Raw genomic sequence first — 21,270 nt, 5'->3', positions numbered from 1 at the left:
GGATGTGCCAGCAGGGAGGTCACGGAGGAACCTGACAGGATCAGTACAGCAGGCAACATCTTTATGGGATTGGATGTAGGAAAGAATGGAAGGCTCTGTTGTAAGGCCAGGTTGAGGAGGCAGGAGCTGGTAGCAGATGTGGGGTCAAGGTAGGTTCTCTGAAGATGGGCAATATTGCAGGATGATTGTGCCTGGATGCAAATGAGCCAAGAGGGTGGGGGGAAGACTTGATGATCCAGGACAGACAGGGGACAAATGCTGGAGTAATGTCTTTGAGTATGCGAGAGAAATCAGAATTTGCCATAGCAGCTGAGGGGTGGACCCCCAGAAGAGCACCAATGTTTAATGCTTTGTGGCAAAGATGGGACAGCATATGTGGACACAGGTGGAGGTCTGGTGGTAGCTTTAAGCTGGGACTGATGGAGTTCTTCAGATTCATTCTAGTTTCTCAGTGAAATAAGTAAGGTCATCAACTGAGAACAAGAAGGGTTTGGAAAGTCTGAGAAGGGAGGAATCTTGAAATAATCATCCAATGCATCTTTTTTTCAAAACCCATTAGTGGGGTGTGATATCATTCTAGAAGGTTGCCATTGGAACATTTTCAATAAATGAAACAAGACAGGATCAGAGGGAAAGGGAAATATCATAGTAAGTGTTAGTTCCCCAAATTTTATATCTCTCCTATAATATATGGATGTGATTTAAAGAAAAATACGTTTATCAAAGACTGATCTAAGCAGGAGAGTGGATGAGTTAAGAAAAATGGATTGTCCACATCCAAGCCCTCCTGCCTGGAGCAGGCACCGGCGAGGGAAGGGGTGCTTCAGCCAGGGTTGGGTTTAGGCAGGGGAGTCTCCTGAGAGAGAGGGCAAGACAAATAAGGTATATGCAAAGAAAGGGTTCTAATCCCAGACCATGGAATCCATGCTGGGAAGAAGGCAGATGCAGACATGATGCAGATAAGGGACAGCGGCCAAGCTACAGGGTCAGAGGACAGTAGAGTATGTTTGTGGCTGAACCAAAGCAACTCTGCAAGAGAAACAAGATTTCCTAATTGCTCCTCAAGAATGAGAGCAAGGCAAACTGTGTTCCCCCACCAACATTAATTTCCAGAGATTTTCTGTTGAATGGTTTATCAGAAAATGTTTTATCAGTCAAAAGGCGCTCTCCTGACTTCTATGTTAGGCTTTTCATATGGGATATAAAAATGTTTGAAGTCCAGTGGTATCTTATTTTGGTCAGTCTTTCCAGCGTTCACCAAAAGAAAATTTCCCTCAAAGGTAGTTTTGTTACATGAAGTAATACGAAATCATACTGAAGGTACCTCCCGTTCAATTAGCCTTCAACATCTATTTGGCTATGTTTATGATTTTTATCACTACTTCTAGAATGATGTTTATTTTATAAAGGCATCACAATCCTTGAGAACTATGAAGTTTTGGCTCTTATACCAGGTTCCTTTCCTCTCTAGAACAATCGAGTACAGATTTCTCCAAAGCCTTTCACACCTTCATTATGTTGTCCTTTGTGGGATGCATAAAGAATTCCTTCATATTAAAGACCAGCTAAGACTCAAGTTTATATGGATTTACGGGAAAATAGTAGCTAAAATGTTATACTTTTGTACTATTCAGTTTCTTTCATCCTTAGAGCTGATCACTTTCTCTCTTGCTATTACAATTTTAATGATTTTTTAATTCTCTTTTTAAATTTTGTTTGTTTATTCTGAGAGGCAGAGAGTGAGAGAGAGAGCAGGAGCAGAGGGGGCAGACTCCCCACTGACCAGGGAGCCCAATGCAGGACTCAATCCCTGGATGCTGGGATCATGACCTGAGCCAAAAGCAGACACTGAACTGGCAGGGCCACCCCAGGCATCCTGGTTTCTTGATTCTTACACTAAATGAAAAATGCCTTAGGAAAAAACTAAAAGAGATTGATTTCTATCTTATATCAATTGTCCAAATCACACCCTATCAAGACAAATCTCTTGAGATTCTGAACCATGATACTTAAAATCTCACCAGATTCCACAGGATCCTGCTATGTTATTCTGACTTCTCTGTCTCAACCATTATTCCAAGGGCTGCATGCTCAGAAGAGCAGATGCATGGATCTCCTACTGGTGAGACACTGGTAGGATCTCCAGGTTAGACTGCACCTGCCTGGTAACAGGGCACTTCCTTTCTGAGGCTGCCTGTTACTGGCTAGTTTGAAACAAATCACATTATCTCACTGTCTTATGCCCTCACCCACTGGAAATGGGAGGAGAGCATGGTGGTGGCAGGTACACGTGTTCTCAGATGCTTACATGTTATTTATGGAGTAAGAATCTGACAAATGCCTGGCCAGGACAGTGAGGGTGTAGGTTGCCCTTTCCTGACACAATTAAGAAACTCTCCTTCAGATCTTAATGTTCTCGGTTTCCTAGACCCATGGTTCTCCATGTCCACCATCCTTCAAGGAAGGATCTCACCAGTCTTCAAGGAACCAGGAGCCAATGATGGCAGATACAATGAGCTTACTATGTCCAAGAAGGATAGTTACATAGTAATAGGCATCCTGTGATTACACTGAGTATTTCCAATATGATCTAAGGACATAAATGTCTACAGTAAAACCACGGTTAGTGAACACAACTAGGAAGCATCCAAGATGGTTTCTGGTGGGCCAGTGTGCCCACTCACAGACCCTGGAGGCATAAGCCTCCTGGCTGAGGGTCAGTAAGGAACTCTTGCTCCTCAAACCGTCACAGGAAGTGAAGGGGGCGAATTCTTCCCCACTGTCTGCCCTCCCCTGGCCATAAGGTTGAGAATAAGCATCCCAGATAGGGACTGATGCTGCCAGTGGTCTGCCCATGTCCCCTCAAACCCCTCTACCACTTTCCCTCCCCAGGCCAGCACCCATTTCTGTGGGAGGATGGCTTCAGGCTCATGGGACCCGCTCCACCTGCATGCAGAGAAAGCTGAAGTGTGAGGGGCAGTCGTTAGCCAAACACGGACTGACACGGGGTGGAACTACTCCAGGCAGCTGGCCTCTGATCTAGCCACTTGGTAGGCCCTACGTAGTCTCCAGAACTTTTCTGTGAGACAAAGGAAGGTGAGAGTCTCCTTAAATCACAAATAGGGCACAGCTCCCCACAGAGCTTGAGCAGGGCTTTGTGACAAGACTGTATGGATGATCATTTTCCTGACCCAGACTGTCCCCATCCCTCTAGTCTGATTCTTTAGGACATGACACTGTCCTAAACTGTCCTCCACAAGTCCCACACACAGTTCTCACCGCCCTCCCCAGGCTGAGGCCAGGAGAGTACTGAAGCCACACATCTTTCCTCCACACTCCCCAGAACCCAAGCAGGAACCTCACATTCTAAGTGGAGCCATAATGATCAAGAGAGCTCTTTCTCCAAAAGCACCTCCCTCCTTTTGATTCTTATTCTTTGTATGTGACACTCTACCTGAAATCCACTGGTTACTAGCCATCACCAAATAACCCATCTGTCAGAGCTACTCCCTTTCACTGTGAATCCTCTCCCGACACCCAGGACAGGATAAAGTGCCCCTTCTGTATGCCACCACAGCATGCTTGAATAGAAAGAGGTCACTGTGCCCTGTTCTGGCCCCCACTCTTTGATATGACTCCACCTCTGGTAGGTACCAGAGTCCTGTGAAGATTCAGTTTAAGAAAAAGGGATTGCCCAAGCCAACATTATAATATAGGTTACCTCTACTGTTTACAATACTTCATGGACCAAGGTCACCCTGTACACTATCTAGGGAAAGACATAAGCTGAAAATATTGGGCATAAGAGGTATGAGATGTGCCCAGAGAAAGACTGTAATACCAAGTATGTGTAAAGTCTGTGTCAAGACAGGAATCCTAGAATACAGACAGAGTGGGTGGTGGACCCCAAGGACAGATGACCAGGGGAGGGCTCCCACCCTGGGGGAGGGACAAGAAGTTGTCAGGCCTGACTGCACCTTCATAGATCAGACCTCACCCACGTGAGAAGTGAGAAGCTTTGAGGAAAGCACCCTTCATCACCCCTGTAGGGCCCTTCCTATCTGCTCATCTCATTGGTTCCTCCCTCCTTCTGGTTCTTTGTTAAGAAGCCACAAAATGGGGGAGAGTCTCTTTCCTTCAGGGCGCTGATCCAGAGGAGCCCCTGAAATGCACCCCCACCCCTTTGTTTGTTTAATAAAGACCTGATAAAAAAGAAAACCCCTTCTTTAAAGACAAAGAACATCTATCTTTGTTCTCATTCAGACCCCTAAACTGCCAGGGGAAAAACAATCACAGAGGAAAATAACAAAGCACTTCAATAAGGAGTTTTCAGGGTCAAATTTGGCACAAGTCTGCCTGCTGAGTCAAGCAGTGACTACACTGTCCTAAACTGGCTAGCATCTCTAAGCATCCCTTGCTAGGCTGGAGTGCCCATGAGGCAGGAATCATACCATGACACCTGCACTGGTCAGATCTCTGATCCCAAGGGGACCACGGAGTCCCGGAAGTCAGCCAGGACCCCACACCTGGTAGCAGCGCCAAAACCAGACGCCAGTGTGGCCTGAATATACACAGCCAAGGCCCGCAGGTTGCATTCTGTTTGCGATTTACTAGATGAGGAGCAAAACTGATCCAGTCTTCCCAAATCAGTGTCCAGGCTGAGGACAATTCTAGACAAACCCCATTGCATAAGATTTGCCTGAACGGTGCCACCCAGATGTCCCCCCACCAAAGATTCTTGATCAAAATAAAACATTTCCACAGGATGGGGTATCTACAGCCTCATCCACACAACCTCCTGGCCATATCCAACTTTATTTTCTGAGGCCCTTCTACAACATATGACTCTGTTTAGGGTTTTTGCCAAACCATTAACAAGTTCAGGGGCACCTGGGTGGCTCAGTGGGTTAAGCCTCTGCCTTTGGCTCGGGTCATGATCTCAGGGTCCTGGGGTCGGGCCCCACATTGGGCTCTCTGCTCAGCGGGAAGCCTGCTTCCCCCTTTCTCTCTATGCCTACCTGCCTCTCTGCCTGCTTGTGATCTCTGTCAAATAAATAAATAAAGTATTTTTTTTAAAAAAGTTCAAAAACTGTTTCTACTATAAAAAGTAATGCCATTTAATCATGTATTCATTCAAAATAATAATGCTTTTGAGTGGGTTTGCTAGCAGCTGCATTAACTTATGTGGTTCTGTTCACACCCTCAGCGGCCACTCCACGCTTCTCAGAGATGACAGTAAAAATACGTAATGACATGGGACAGAATAGGCCCAGATCAATCACAACAGATGCAGGCCACAAACTCACAGGCTGAAAACCCTGGACGGTCCCACTCACTGCTGCAGGTTCTTCCTCTTCATCCCCGTCCCTGACTTCATGAACTCCACCCTGCTCCTGGTTTTAGGCTTCCCGGTTCTGCTTTGACCCCTTTCTGCTGGGCCTGTGGTCTCTCTGTGGTTAAACTCATCAGCTCCCATGTTTCAGTCCCCACCATGCCCCAGTGACTCTGTGTCTGCAGCTGCTTATTGAAAATTTGTATCTGTGTAACGTATAGGACTTCTGTAGGGGCCAAGGGAGGCCACCCCAAGATGGGCCATAAGGCATGAAGATTATTTTGACTTCAAAGCATCAAAACCCAGGAGATTTGGGGAAAGCTCTTTACCTCCCCTTCAACTGCCTGCAGGTACCAGAGATGCCTCTGTACCTAAGAAACTTACCTGTATCATAGGGCAACCTCAGACCCTCCTATCCCACGCCTTTGCCTCATGCTGCCTAACTGTCCTGGGACTCTCATGTCTGTGTGGATTCCCTGCATATATGTAATTAAATTTGATTTTCTCCTATTAATCTGGCTCACAAGAACCCCATCTATTTGATTCTTAGTCCTGCTAGAGGGGTCTTGAAAAGCAGAGGAAATTCTTCCTCCACAATACTTTTAAACTAAAAAACAAAACAAAAAATCACACTCAGTATTTCCCTCCCATTTTCTTCCTTGGCCTCCAATGCAGGAGGGCATGCACAGGCACAGGCACACACACACTCCTGATAGGTCCATTTTTCTCAAAATACACCTTTCCCTGACTTCTGTGATATCACCCTAATCGATACAGATCAATACAGGTCCTAGAGACTGCTCCCTCTCCATGCTTTGGAAATATCTGTGAAACAAATCTTCAGATAAATTCACTCACTCTGGAGATCCCTGAATGTCTGCTTGCGGCCATGCCCTCTCTGATGATGGTGTCACCTTTCCCAAGGCTCCTCTGCTGGCCCTGGTAGCCCGCCACCCTCTTCTGAAACCCTGAAATACAAACTCTGGCTTCCCCTGTTCACCTTCTCCCTTCGGTGCAAACAAGGCTGGACATCCAGGGTTACCCCTCTATGAAAAGTATGGAATGGCTGGTTGCTGGCAAACTCTTTCTTACAAAGACCAAGTTTCCAACAATGGGTGCTTGTGGGTTGGTGGATCCCAACAGCAGCCCTTGGTTCCAGCTCCAGCAGCTACCTTTTCAAGAGTAAATGCAGAAATCCTACAGAATCCACACTGCCAGCTCCCGGGAAGAGAGGAAGCTGAGACAGCTGAAAATCCCGGGTGTACCTTCCCACTCAATGGAGGTGATCAAGCAAGATGTGTCTCAGCTCCAGATCCCTATGCTGCCGTTTCACATACAAGCCACGCTGGAGGCAAGCTCAGGCAAAGCTGGTTGACATCTGCCAGCTTCTAAGCAGCATGAAGACACGCTCGTTTGCATTTACTCGACTCCTTTGGTTTCCCCAGATCTGACCAGCCCCTGGAAAACTGAGTCCTGTTAATCAGGTGCACGGCAGCTGCAAACTAACACCTTACAAGGTGGAGGGGGGATTACTGTGCATTTTTAAAGTCCAGAATATAGATGTTTTGCTATCCGAAGCACCAATGCTCCTTGGAAACTGCCTAGATGTCAGAAGGTGAACTAAAAGAGCATTTGGGGTAAACTAAACATTTCCCAAAGTGGACTCCTTGGAACTCTGGATCCTAAAGATGCTTCATGAGAAGGAGTGTTCTGCGGCCAAATGAAACTGGCAAACAGTCCATATTATGGCGTCATCCTAAAAAGTCCCAGCATACACTGTAATAAAGGCACTAAAAAGTCCTGCAGAGGAAACCCTGCTTAATATTAGCATTTTTCCTAATGCTTCTAGTATTCTATCACTGTAACTCTTTAGAAATTTTTCTTTCTTTTTTTTTTAGAGAGAGAGAGCGCACATGAGCAGGGAGGGGGAGGATGAGGAGAGGGAAAGAGAGGATTTTAACCATGCTTCACGCCCAGTGGAGAGCCCTACTTGGGGTGTGATCTCAAGACCCTGAAATCATGACCTGAGCTGAAATCAAGTCATCCACTTAACTAACTGAGCCACCCAAGTGCCTATCTATTGGTCTGTCTATGTATCTATTGTAATTCTTCAATAAAGTTGTACCCTAAACACAACCTGGTTAAATTCTGCTCTAGACAGACACTGCCGGGCTTGTACCTCTGAACACAGCCACCTCTAGCAAGTGAGCTGTGGTTCAGCAAGATGCCTACTGGGCTTGGAGCCCTGGTCCCCTCTTTGGTGCTTTGACCTCTCCTGACCTCTGTTTTCTCACCTAACTAATGGAATTAATCATACTACAGTGAAAAAAACCTGAGGTGCTATCCTTAAAAACATTTTGCAATGCACTATAAAAACATGGCCAATCTGCTCAGGATGGACATCTTGCTGTGTGTTTACCAAGGAATACTTTGGTTCATTCTTTTCAACACCCACACCTCTGTGTTGGAGGCAGGGAGGAGGAGCTAGGATCTGGCTTTTGACCTTGTTCTCAGTGGAGAAGTGGGGTCCCCTGCGCACTCCTCAGAAGTGATACACAAGGAATTGTGGTGCTGAGGGGGTGTCTTATCAGGGAAAGGAGGAGGGACCTCAGGAAACCTTCCCAGCTGAAGCCATTAGAAACTTAAGTGGGGACAGAAGGGCTGCTGGGAAGTTCTCTCTGGCAAACAAGCACATACCAGAGCCCTAGAGAGAGTCAAGCTCCTTCCAGCTGCCCCTGCGAGGGGGAAAGGGTCAAGTATGGGTTATTTTAGGTTTCCTTCTCTACTTACCTAACCTGTCTGCAGAATGCCAGCAGACAAAGGAGGTCTGGTAGCAGGTTCTCTACTCTCATGTCCTCAGCCTCCAACTGTTGGGAGCTGTCCCAAGCCCCCACAATTCCTGTCAACCACCAGCCTTCTTCTCCAGTCCCAAATGCAAGGGCCCCTTACTGTTCCCAGGCCCCACCCAATCCCTGACACCCCAATGCCCTCTGTGGAGCTACCCCAGCACCCCAGCACAGGAGAGTCAAGGGGGTTCTAGAAACGTACTGGAGCCTGAGACCAAAAGGAAAGTGCATACATGTCTGCACACCTATCAAAATATTCTCCCATATTTGAACTATGTGAAAAGTTAATAAAAAGCTGTACTATCGGAAAAAAAAAAAAAGACTATATATAAAGCCAGCATTGCCTAATCTGCTGCAGGTCACTGTCAACCCTCATTAACTCCCAGGCAGGGACCAGACAAACTGAGGGTCACTGGAAACCACTGTCCCCACTACACAGTAACGCAGAGGCATAACAAAACCTCTCTTTATTTAAAATGTTGGTTATTTTGTTCATCGTGGATTTTTCACACTAAATTTTATTTTTTAAAATACTGCCTTAAAATACCATGCGAATTACTGAGTGCTGCCAATTGTTTATTTTTGCTGAATATTGTCAAAGTCCTCTTGCTGGAAGAGTGCTCTGAGGTTTCCTTATTGATGACAATAGGTTCCTAAGAAACCCCAATGTTCCAGAAACCATTAGGCCTGCAAATAAGTAGGCTCCACTGCATGCCCGGTTTATGTGGAGCCTCCTCTGCTGAATTAGGAAAACCCAAAGGATTTTTGATCTCTGTGAAGAAAGGCGCCTCTTAGGGCCCAAGGAGACGGGTCCCGCCCTGTATTTCTTGACAACAAATCACAGGCTTTAAAGCAGAATTCTGCAAATCCTGCTGTCCCCCGAACGTGGAGGGGGGGCCCAGTCACAGGATGGGTGGATGCCTTAGCCTTACTGGTGGAAGCCTAGGCCAAGGGTGGAGGCCGAGCCCAGAAGGGGGCGGGAGGCCTGAGGATAGGAAAGTGGCCCCGTCCCTTCCCGGCAGGAACCCCAGGCTCCTCCTTCTCCTGCTATGCAGCCATCAATCGCCGCGACAGCCCAGCGCTCGCAGGTCGGACTCACACACCCTCCTGCGGGATCTTCTGGCGGGGGAGGAGGAAGCCTCGGACCCCGGCGTCTGCCCAGTGCACGGACTGCGCGCACGCACCGGGGCGGAGCTGGGCATCCGGGCGGTGCGACCCCGAGTCCGGCCCGTGTTCCCAGGCACGAGGCGCACTTGACACCCCACGGGCGGCCCCCGCAGGTAGAACTCTACAAAGGTCCTTCCCCCTCCTCCCGCGTGCACACACACACTTTGCACCTGGAGCCACCGGCACCCGCACCCTCCGGCTGCCCCTCACCCCACCCCCGCAGGGGTTGCGTGAAGATATATACTCCACGACCCTACCTGGACCTGCGGTCGCCCCGAGGCACCGGAAGGTCACCCTGCCCCGGTCCAGGCACCCCCCTCCCCGGTACCCCTTCCCCCACCCGTTCCCACAGCCCCGCGAAGACGCTCGCTCGCTCTCTCCCTCCAGGTCCCCTCCGAAGGGGAAGACGGTGCGAGCAGCAGCACCCCGCGCCTCGAACCCCGCTCAGCCCCCGCCGGTGCCCCGGAGCCTCCCCGGGTGCTGGGTGCCGGCACCGGGGGTGGGGTCTCCGCGGCCGCCGCCCCTTACCTCGCGCAGGCCCTCCCCGCAGGTCTCGGAGGCGGGGGCGAGAGGTAGCCCCACGGACAGGCGCGGGGCTGGGTTTCCCCGCCGGGGCGGAGCGGGAGGAGGAGGAAGAGGAGCCGAGGAGGGGCGGGGGCGGGGAGGGACCGGCTTTGTGTCTGCCTCCGACCCTCCCCCGGCTCCGGCGCTGCCCCTCCCCTTCCCCCAGCCACCCTCCGGCGCCGGGGGAGGGGACGAGGCGGGGGTGAGGCGAGGGGACGAGGAAGGCGCCTGCGCGACCCGGGGTCTGGCCGCCTGCTCCCCGCGTGCGGGATCCCCTCCGCCCCTCGGGACGTGCAGCCTAGGCGCCTGTGGGTGACCGGGAACCCTGGCTGCTGCAACCGGGCGAAGCCGGGACCGAGAAAGTTGATCTAACCCAAAGCAAACTTGGCTGGAGCAGCTCCCGACGCGCCTCGGCGCCGCCGCCCGGCTCTTCTGCGCTCCCCGGGGAGGACGCGAGTTTTGTTCTCAGAGATTCTTCTCTGTCTCCTTTCTCTGCACTCACTGCTGAGCCGGGCAGCCGCCAGCACCCCCAGGCGCGGACCCCGGGATCAGCCCTGGGGGCTGGGAAGCCTCTGTGGGGGAGGTCCCGGGTGGGCTCCGGACCTTTGTTCGGGCTCAGAGGCGCTCCAGAGCCGGGCAGCTGCCGCGCTCTCCCTGGGGGATGTTTTGCTGCATCCCCGCTGGGAAGCCCGTGGCCAGGGTCAGTTTTGGAGTTTGCAGAGCTGCCTAGCCCCACCCCGTTCCCCCCACCCCCCTCCGCCAGGACCCCAGGGAACCAGAGCAGCTGGGAGGGTGAATGTTGTTTAGCTCAGTTCCGAGCCACCCTTAAAACGCCTAGGCGATGAGGGAGCAGAGAAGGCGAGCTGAGGACAAAGCACAAGCTGACATCCTACAGCACCCTCACCACCCACACCCCCCTCCAGGTGGGATATCTGTGACAGTCTCCAGGCACTCTTGGCTGCCCTAGAACTAAGGGAAAAACAAATGGTTAATTGATAAAGATCACAATCCCGCAGGACTTGAGTTTCCATTAGTGTACCAATGTGTCGGTGATACACAAGGAAAAAGCATTCTTATCCGTAGTCTAACTCTCAGAGACCCATAACTCAACTTTCTGGAGCCCTAAGGTCACCCTCCCCTCCGCAGTGATGTGGAAAACAGAGAAAGAAGGGAAAATAAAATCAAATTTCTTAATGACCTGCAGGCCCCTGGCAAGGACCTGAGACAGGCAGGAAGCTCCCACTGTCTTACTTTTGGTGCCTTACTAGCTGGAGTAACAACTTTAGCTTGACAAAAGCCAGGCGTCCAGCATCCTAGGAATTTTCTTTAGCATATGAAAGTCCTTTTGGACTCCTCTCCCCACCTCAGGTATGTAATCAGCCACTTCTCACAATCCCAGCACACAGCTTTCTGTTCACCAGTCCTGTCCCCATGCTTCAGTAGAATCATCTTTTTGCACCAAAGACATCTCAAGAATTCTTTCTTGGCCCTCAGCTCCAGACCTCACCAACATTCCAGAACTACATCATAAGGACGACAGGATGGACTGGTGGCGAGGTGGGAGCTGCGGGCCGGTGGACTCTGCCAGGAACCAGCCGTGCTCTTTCCTTCCCAGCCAGGCCAGACCCCGGTGAGCTGTAGTGTTTTCCCACTCCCCCGCCAAGGAGAACACCTTTCAGGAAAAATCACAATGGTGTTAGAGTTACCAAAGTAGCCATAGACTCAGAAGGAGCCTCTGATACCTGTTTGGGACAGAAGCAGATAAAGGAAACAAAGTCCTTATTTTTATTCTTGTTCTGCCTCTCCAAAGAGGACAATTGCATTGGCCTTGGTTCTTGTGATTCCTGTCTTGTAAAACCCCAAGATTTCTCTTTCATAATCAGCTCAGTCCCCAGGAAGTCATAATCCACCGTACTTCTTTTAATGTTCCAAGTCACCCATTCCAGAATTGACGGAGCCTCTGATAGGCACCAGGCACTACTGTTTGGGATGCCCTGGGGAGCAAAACAGATCTCCCTGCCCTATGTTAGAAGAGCTCCACAGGCTGAGGAGTGCCCGTGTCTGTACAGAGGGTAGAACTGAATGCATGGGGCGGTCAGAGTAGGCCTGGCTGAGAAGATGGGATTTGAGCAGGGACCTGGATGAGGTGAGGTAGGAGTACATACCTGAGATGAGCACTAAGGGCAAAGGCTTGGAGGTGATAGGTAGAAACTTCTGAGGGTCTGGGCAGGGGGTGACCCGACCTGATCTTTGTTGCTGAAAGATTAGTTTGATGCCATATGGATTGCTGGCTGTGCGTACAAAGTTAGAACAAGTTAGGGGCTATTGAAATGATCCTGACTGGAGAGGGAGGTTGCACAGGGCAGGGTCACGGTAGGGCACACAGAGAGAAGTAGTTAGATCCGTATTTATATTGAAGGTAGAATTGTCAGGAATTCCTAAGAGGTTGAATACACTGGAAAAAACAAGAGGTAGAATGAGGCAGACCTGGCTTCAGATCCTTCCCTCTTCGGTCCCTTCACCCCGGAAGAATTCCATTTTATAGAGGAAGCTCCCCCTGTAAAGTCCAAGGTGTATGGCCTCTTCTCCTTTCCTCCTTTCTCTCTTTTCATTCACCCTCTTGAAAACTTCCTTCATCTTGTGGGCATTGCCACATGGCTCCTTGCTGGACATGGAGCCTGCTTAAGATTCTCTCTCTCCCTCTGCTTCTGTCCCATGTCTCTCCCCTCCTCGGGCTTTCTTTCTCTCTCTCTCTCTAAAACAAAACAAAACCTATCTATTGAGTAAGCTACTATGTTTCAAGCATGGCAGTGGGGCTAGAGCAGTAAACCAGACAAAATGCTATGCTCTCATGGAACTCACATTCTAATGTGAAGACAGAGGCAATCAACCAGACAAGGAAAATAATGTAGCAAGGTTAATGATACCTGCCACTGAGAAAAATCAGCCCAGGAAGAGAAAGGGTGGTGGGGAGGCTACAATTTAAAACAGGTAGTCAGAGAAAACTAAAAAAAAAAAAAAGCAATAACAACATTAAAATAACAAACTTCAGGGGCACTTGGGTGGCTCAGTCCATTAAGCATCTGCCTTCAGCTCAGGTCATGATCTCAGGGTCCTGGGATCCAGCCCGTTTTGGGCTCCCTGTTCAGCCAGCAGCCTGTATCTCCCCCTCCCTCTGCCTCTCACCCCACTCATGCTTGAGCACACGTGCTCTCTCTCTCTCTCTGTCTCAGATAAATAAATAAACTCTTTAAAAAAATAAAAAAATAGAAAACAAAACAAACTTTGGATCCTCTCGTGGACTTATCTCACATTTGGCAGTTTTGACTTCCTACCCTAGGGTACCTAGGGACTGAAGGGACCACTCCAGTCAGCTGCAGAGATCACGTGCTCTGGGGGCACTTCGGTCAGTTGAGGACCCCTTAGCCAAGAAAATGTCACTTGTAATGAAGCTATTTCTCCTCTAAAGTAAACCCAGCAGCATTGGTTCTGAAAGCATTGCCCAGAGCTGGCAGCTCAGCAATTTCTCTTCTCTGTTGTAGAAGGAGAAGTGTCTTATGCACAGAAAATGACTTGAAAAGAGCACTTTTGTACCTCAGGGTCTGAGCTGTAGAATAATCGTCAAAATAATGATGGCAATTCTTTATTCATGGGTCTGCCTTGGTATGGGGTGACCTTACCTTCGTCCATCCCCAAGTCCACCCTGGGAGACGAGTAAAGAGTATCCGTGTGAAGGGATGCCTGGCTGGCTCAGTTAGTAGAGGGTTCAACTCTTGATCTTGGATTGTAAGTTTGAGCGCTATGTTGGGTATAGAGATGACTTGAAAATAAAATCTTTAAAAAGCAAAAAAAAAAAAAAAAAAAAAAGGAGTATCTGTGAATAGTTAACCAATTCCTAGTGTTAGGAATTATCTGGCAGTTAAATGATAGTTAGAAATTCCCTTTCCAAAGATGCAGTTCACACAGAAGGAAGTAGTTTTTCACAGAAGGGGGTGCTTGGTAGGGATATGTATTTTATTTATATTTTTAGTCATGTCTTTGTTTATTTAAATCTAAAAGAAAGGGTGCCTGGGTGGCTCAGTCAGTTGAGTGTCTGTGGCTCAGGTCATGATCCAAGGGTCCTGGGATCAAGCTCCGCACTGGACACCCTGCTCAGCTGAGAGTCTTCTTCTGCCTCTCTTTCTTCCCCTCCCCTTGCCTATGCCAGTGCATGTGCACATGTGCATTTGCTCTCTCTGTCCCAAATAAACAAAAAATCGTAAAAAAGAAAAAAATCTGAAAGAAAGCAGTCAGTGATTACCTCTGGAGTGTGGGATTATTAAGACTTTAACCATTCAAGTTGTATGTTTATGAACTGAGTATTTAAGATGGTGTATTACTTTGCTAATCAAAAAAGCATTAATTGTACATATAAAATTGGATACACAAAGAATTAGAAATACAAGTGTAAAGGTGAACTTACCTATAATTGTCTGATATTTTAATTTTTCCTTTGACCTTATTATTTAGACCATTTAAAGCTGTCCAAATGTTGAGGTTTATTTTTACTCTTTAAATTTTTGCTATTAATTTCCAGATTTATTGCACTGTGGACAAAGAATGTACCTTATATAATTTCTGCTCTTTGGAATTAATAGAGGCTTTCTTTGTGACCTAGTATATGATCCACTTAGAAAAATATTTCTGTATTTATCAGAAAAGAAGGCATATTAAACACCCCCATGACCCCTTTCTAAATTAGCATATAGCAGGTGCTCAAAAACTGTTTATTTTTGAAACTGAATACCAATTTATTAAATGTTAGTTTATCTTTTATATTTATTCTAATTCACAATGTCATTTATTTTTACTATTTTATTTGCCAGTCTCCTAATTTATATTCTGCTTTCTTCCCTTCTCCCCTTCTGGAACATTATGGACTTAGGGCAGATGTGTTAAGATCTTCCCTTTCAGGTGCCTGGGTGGCTTAGTCGGTTAAGCATCTGACTCTTGATTTTGGTTCAGGTCATGATTTAGGGTTGTGAGATCAAGCCCTGCACTGGGTTCCATGCTCAGTGCAGAGTCTGCTTTAGAGTCCCTAGGCCCCCAAAATAAATAAATATAATCTAAAAAAAAAAGACCTTTCATTTCAATTGGAGCTCTGATATTTTTCTTAGAATTTACAATTCTATTTACATTTACAATACAATCTATATGATCTATTATAATTTACAATTATTTGTATTCTTGCATTTTCATACTGTTACCCAGTACCTAAATACTCCTGTTACTATAGTTTCTTTCTGGATCATGTAATTTGTTATAAACTTCCTTTGCCCTATTCAATGTGTTTGCCTTGATTCATTCAGAAATACCTATCATGACCCCTGATTTCTTTGTGTTTTCCTTCAATTGATGCATTTTTGTCTATCTTGTATTGTAAACCTTTCCACATCATTTTATTATAGATGAGTCCTTTTGAAGCAATGTATACCATAACTGTATTTTATTTTTTAAATCCACCTAGTAAATTTGTTTTAATTTCTATCACCTTGTTTTATGCTTTTGGGGTTTTATAAAACCTTACCACTTCCTAAGTTCTATGCTTTTTGGTTAAAAGATCTAAACTTTATTTCTTTATAGAAATCGTCCATCATTTGAAAACAAAACAACAACAAAAAAAACCACCATAGTGGTTCATTCACTCTTTATTCAACACATAAATCTTAATTATTTTCTGGGCGATGGTACTCTTCTAGGCACTGTGAATATATGATAAGACAGATAAAATCTTTCTTTCAAGGTGCTTGTCATCTAGTGGGGGGGGGGACAAAAGTAAACATACACATAGAAATGAAGATATACAGGGTATATTATGTGTGCCATAAAAACATATAATGTGAGAGTAGCTCAAGGACTTACACTGTTTGGGGATCAGAGAAGACCTCCCTGCCAAGGCTACAATTAAGCTAAGACAGATGACAAAAGAGGGTCCCAGTCAGGTGAATTTCTGGGGAAGAGTGTTCCAGTCTAAGCAGAGGGAACAGCCAGAACCAAGGCCCTAAGGTGAGCTTCAAGGATTAGGGAGTGAAGGGTTTTCAGGAAGTGAAGAGTTTTTGAGAAGGCTGGAGTGAGGGGTTTAGGAACAGTTTGGGAGGGTTCCAAATGGGAATGGCTCGATCTGGCTTCCATTTTTAAATGACTACCAAGGCATCCCTAGGGCGCAAGGAGGGACGGAAGGAGACAGCAATGAATGGAAGGCAGTAAGTGAGGAAGCTTGGCAGGCACTGGGCAGTGTTGTGGAGGATGTGCGGATGGTGACTAACTAGGTGGGGGTTGAGATCGAGCTAAGCGGGTGGGTTCGCGGTAAGCTACTGAAAGGGGGCTCAGAACACGTCACTCCAAATACATCTAACTGACATACCGACTTATTTGAGCTAAAGGCACTTGAAAGACAAATGGCAAGAAGGCTACTCTGAGCTCCCCTTCTTTTCCTGAAAACAGGACACAGAACTGTACCAGGAGAGAAGGGACACTGTCATCAGCAGAGATGGGGACTCGAGGCAAGAAGAGTCTGGACAGACTCACCTCGTGAAAACAGCCTTCTCCTCCTTTTCACTCCCCTATTGCACAAGCACTGCTTTGTTCAACCTACTATATAAGCACCTAGACCCAACCTCTCTGGGGGTCTTCATTTCCCTGGGAAGTTTCCTATGCAAACATAAAATAGAACCTGTATGCTTTGTTCTTGCTGGTCCGTCTTATGTGGACGTAATTCTCCCCCCAGCCAGAGATTCTACGAGGAGAGAGGAACAGTTTGCCTCCCGGACACTATGAAGGCAGGACCGACTGGGCATGCTCCTGTTTTACATTTGGGTACAATAAGGTTACACTTCCGTTGTTCCTCCGCTGCCACCAACGCAGGCCAAGCCACCATCAATCACTACCGCAGGAAGCCTTCTGCTGAAATCTGGCATCCACTCCTGCCCCCTACTGATTATTTCACGCATAGCAGCAGAATGGTGTATTTCAAAAGGAAATGGAGTCCTGTCCCTTTTCCCTCTGGCTACCCACTCTTCTCAGAAGAAATCCAAAATCTTTCTCATGGTTCTTAGAGTCCTCACACACTGGCTGGGGGTGCTCTTTAACCCCATTTCCTGCTGCTCAACTTCTGGCCTTCCCTTGTTTCCTGGAGCATACGGAGCTCCATCCAGCCCCAGAGCCTCTGCCTAGCTGTTTTCTCTCTGGTCCTTTGCATATCTGCACTTCTGGCACAGAACGCCCTATTGGACACTTGATACGCTTGAAGATATTTTTATGTCCTCATAGTTCAGCGATGGTCTGGCTAATTATAAAGTTCTAGGTTCTGAGTGATATTTATGAACACTTCAAAAATGTAATTCTGTTGTCTTCTTGAGCTTAAGACCGCTGTTGAGGAGTCTGAGGTCAGTTTAATTACGGCTCCACTGCAAGCAAGAAGCGAGGAAGCAAAGGCGATCTGCTTTGGTCATCTGGAAACTTAAAAATAATAGTTTTGTCTTCAATGCTTCTAATTCCCCCTTAAAGGGGTCCAAGAGCTTTTCCTTTTCAATAGTATCCTTGGTGTTCTTTACATCTGCAGACTATAATCTTTTCTAATTCTAGAGAATTTAAGGACATTATTTCAAGTCTTTCCTCCTATCTTTCTTGATCTCCTGCAATCTGGATCTGCCTGTTTACTTCTGTCTTCTGTTCCTTTCAACTTCCCCATCTTCCTCAGCTGCCTTCTTGGAGAGGTCATGGATCATACGTACCTACACATCAGTTCTTGGGCTCTATTGGTCAGTTCTTTATTCCACGCCTATATTCAACCACTATTATTTGCTATATATTTTTAAAATATTTTATTTATTTATTTGAGAGAGAAAACAGGGAAAAGGAAAAGCAGACTCTCCACTGAGCAGGGAGTAGGATGAGGGACTTGATCCCAGGACTCTGGGATCATGATCTGAGCTGAAGGCAGACACTTAACTGACTGAGCCATCCAGGCACCCCATCATTATCCATATTAAAATAATCTTTCATATCTAATACTCCCACTTCCTTCCTTTATGTGTGATCTCTGATTCTTGTGTCATACAGTTAATTTCTTCCCCAGTGTTAATATGTTTATCATGATTTACATTTCTTGGCATCACCATTTCTGTAATTCTGCTTCATGTGGTCTCTCTTGGTACATTTTGTCCCTTTTCCCATGGTTGTACTCTTCAGGCATACAATATTTTGGCTTGAGCATCCATGATATTCTGAGGGTACCGACTATTCTAACTGGTCTGTGTGTTGGAGAAGGGCCAAAGCTTAACTCCAAGCTTTATTGCTTCTCACGAGTTTAAGGATATGCAGACTGGTTTTCTCTTAAATGCCCACAAACGCGGTAGCTTAAAACAGCACCCATTTACCAGCTCCAGTTTCTGTGGGTCATGATTCTGGATATAGCTTGGCTGGGTTCTCTGCCCTGGGGTCTCACAAAGCTTCGATCCCAGGGCTGTCCAGGGCTGTGGCTTCAGCTGAGACCTCTGAACCCTCCTCTGGGTTCAATTCTTAGCTCCTGTGGTTGTTGGCAGAATTCACTTCCTCGCAGCTGTGGGACTGAGGCTCTCAGTTCTGTGGAAATAACTTAAGACCAACCAAGTGAGACTAGGCAAAGTCCGTCTATTCAGAACTTGCTCAAGCAAGGGAGTTGGTCATCATTTTATTCGTACTTGGCAAAGACTCAAAGGCAGGCAGAAAGCCAGAAAGGCTTGTAGTGGGAACAAGGGAGGGCTTCAGGTCAGGTATGTCCTGATTGCAGGCTGCTGGCCTGGGGAAGCCAGAGCAGGCTCACTAGCGGCCAGTGTCCTAAGGGACTGGTTAGGGGCTCATGTTTGCTCTCTCTCACTGGTCCCAAGTTGGAAAGAGGAACAAAATTAGGAAGCTGTCAGTTATGAATCAGGTGCTGGCTATTTGGGACCAATCATGACAGAGGCTATTGTGTGGTTTCCTGGAACCGTTGCTAGGGATCGTAGTCTGACTTCTTACGAGTCTGCTTTCTAAATGCAAGCAGCTGGCTTCCTGGGCTGGTTACTATAGATGCTGGGTTGGTTTTCTAGGCTGGTTGCTGCAGGCTATGGGTCAGAGTTCTATTTCTATACTCGGTCTGGCCATTGTCCATTTGTATGTTTAGTCTTTCAGCTCCTGGATACTGTCTGCATCTCCCTGCTGTGTGGCACTTTCCATAGGGAGCTCACATGGTGCTTTGCGTCTTCAGGGTCAGCAGTATCTCTCCCTGTAATGCACTCTGGTAAGACGGCATCGTATATACATGTCATTATGTAATCATAGGAATGACAACCTATCATATTCTGTTGGCTAGAAGCAAATCACAGGTCCTGCCCAAATGGTAGAGATTATAGGACCTAACTCCACGGGTGGAGATCATGGGGCATTTTCATCCAGCACAGGAGTCTTCCTACCATGGTAGGAAAGGATGAGCCCCACAAGAGCAGCTCCCCAGGCCCTGAAAAATGATTGCTGGTCACGCCCACTTGCTGGCTTCCACCAGTCAACACCCCCCCTTCGGTTTCACTTTTAATCCAGCAGGAAGAGCAACACTGGGAGAAAGCCATTTCCCCTTTGCTCTGTTCCACCGCCCAGGGAACCTGGAGGAAGGAATGTCCTGGAGCCATTGATCCCTGAGACCCTCTTTGCTCTGACGCCTCACCTAAGCAGGCTTCTGTGCTTCCCTGTTAATCTCTGACATCTGCACCTAGGCATTTATGGCTGATTTCTGTGATTAAGGGGCTTCCACTAGTCCCTCTCTGTGCTGCATCCTCCAGCTCCGGTTCCCACTATAGGGTCTCTCACCAAATCTTCTCTCACTGTTAATGCGCTGGGATGGGCCAGGCTGTGGGTCTCCACCTTGGCTGTACATTACAATCACCTGGAGGGTTGTATACAGTCCTGAAGCCCAGGTCTGACCCCCTATCTGTAAATTAAGGTCTCTAGAATGGGACCAGGCACGAGCAGCCTTAGACCTACCAGGTGATTTTAGTATGTAGCCAAGCCCCCCGAAGCATTGCTGTTCTAAAAGTGGCAGACTTTAGATCAGTTCTTAGTTTTGTTGCACAATGGAATCACTGGGAAGCTTTATTACTTTTTTTTTTTAAAGATTTATTTTTATTTATTTGAGAGAGAATGAGAGAGAGAGAAAGCAAGTGCATGAGTGGCAGGGGGAAGGGCAGAAGGTAAAGAAGAGAGAGAATCTCAAGCAGACTCCATGCTGAGCAGAGAGCCTGTCACAGGGCTTGATCTCATGACTCTGAGATCATGACCTGAGCTGAAATCATGGGTCGGTCGCTTAACAGACTGAGCCACCCAGGTGCCCCATGGAATCACTGGGAAGCTTTTTTAAAAAACACCGACACCCAACAACCCACCCCACCAAAGACTGTGAAGTAATTAAAGTGGAGTGTGCCCCAGGCATCAGGAGTTTTAAAAGCCCCCCGCCCAGGGATGCCAGCATACAACCGATGGCAAAGGCCATAGCAAGGTGCTTATGGAGAATGGGGCTTGGTCCTCTTCTCCTCCTGGTAAGGAAAAGGCCAGGAGCCCTGTTTTAGTGTAATTTAAAAAAAAAGTGGGGGCCAGAGAACAAAGATCTGTATTACTTTTGCTCCAAAAGTTGAAAATAATCAGGAATATAAATTCAAAGATTGATCAGATTCTTGGTTTTTAGGGAAGTTTTCCAAATGACCAGTTGGAATTTCCCTTTGCGACCATGTTTTGCATGTTTTTTGATTTTATAAGCAGTATGAAGAGACCATTCTTTAAATCTTCCGTCTGGTAAGTCAGTTGGAGTCTGTGGAGCAGTCCCCAAATGTACAGTGAGATCACTGTAGACTGGGGTTGCCAAAGAAGACAACCCAGGGAAATTGAAACGTGGGCTGGAGCTTGAACACAGACTCAGAGAGGCTAGAAGGAGAGAGAGGGACGCAAGGCCAAAGGTGCAGAGCAGGGGAGCTGCATATGCCTGTGGAACAACAAACATAACTCAGTAGATAGGGGACAGCCGGGGTTGCAGAGAGGACAAGACTCTTCTGACTACCTCCAGGATAGAACTGTTCCCTCCATCATCCTTATCAGATACATTTTTACTTTTGCTTGTGCATTCTGCTCTGAAATCATAATTCAGTTTTCTAGACCTTGTTTATAGGTTGATTCTAAAGACTGAACAACAATAAACCACATTAACATCATTATAACCCAGGTTTGCTCTACAGCCTCACCATGGGCTAAGATTTCTTCTCCTTCTCTAATGAATCAGACGTCACCATTCAAGATGTTTCTAGCATCAAAGTCAAATGA

The 21,270-nt window shown here is 47.2% G+C and overlaps 2 protein-coding genes across 4 annotated transcripts in view; one reads left to right on the top strand and one right to left on the bottom strand.

Annotated features, from left to right (window-relative positions):
• RIN2 (Ras and Rab interactor 2) overlaps positions 1 to 9,976 on the bottom strand; it is a 223,509-nt gene extending 213,533 nt beyond the window's left edge. For all 3 annotated transcript variants that reach the window (XM_013057060.2, XM_004754139.3, XM_004754135.3), the window contains exon 1: positions 9,874 to 9,976. The gene's annotated coding sequence lies outside the window, so the exon portion shown is untranslated. The remainder of the gene's footprint in view (positions 1 to 9,873) is intronic.
• On the top strand, positions 6,519 to 12,956 carry LOC123391608. Its single transcript, XM_045078479.1, has 3 exons — positions 6,519 to 6,683; positions 9,125 to 9,458; positions 11,404 to 12,956. The coding sequence occupies exons 1-3, from the start codon at positions 6,519 to 6,521 to the stop codon at positions 11,541 to 11,543; spliced, it is 639 nt and encodes a 212-aa protein (XP_044934414.1). The 3' UTR covers positions 11,544 to 12,956.
• The last annotated feature ends 8,314 nt before the right edge of the window (positions 12,957 to 21,270 follow it).

Source organism: Mustela putorius, unplaced genomic scaffold (genome assembly GCF_011764305.1).
Source record: "Mustela putorius furo isolate JIRA1106 unplaced genomic scaffold, ASM1176430v1.1 tig00000253_pilon_pilon_pilon, whole genome shotgun sequence".
In the NCBI taxonomy this organism is placed as follows: Eukaryota; Metazoa; Chordata; class Mammalia; order Carnivora; family Mustelidae; genus Mustela; species Mustela putorius.
This window is presented reverse-complemented; position numbering and strand designations above follow the sequence as displayed.

What these genes read in the sequence shown, in the direction of transcription:
- LOC123391608 (XM_045078479.1), top strand. Translation starts at nt 6,519, where the DNA reads ATGCAGAAATCCTACAGAATCCACACTGCCAGCTCCCGGGAAGAGAGG. An exon ending in ACATACAAGCCACGCTGGAG is followed by an intron (nt 6,684 to 9,124) that starts GCAAGCTCAGGC and finishes GTGGAAGCCTAG; the next exon opens with GCCAAGGGTGGAGGCCGAGC. An exon ending in CCCACGGGCGGCCCCCGCAG is followed by an intron (nt 9,459 to 11,403) that starts GTAGAACTCTAC and finishes CTTGGCCCTCAG; the next exon opens with CTCCAGACCTCACCAACATT.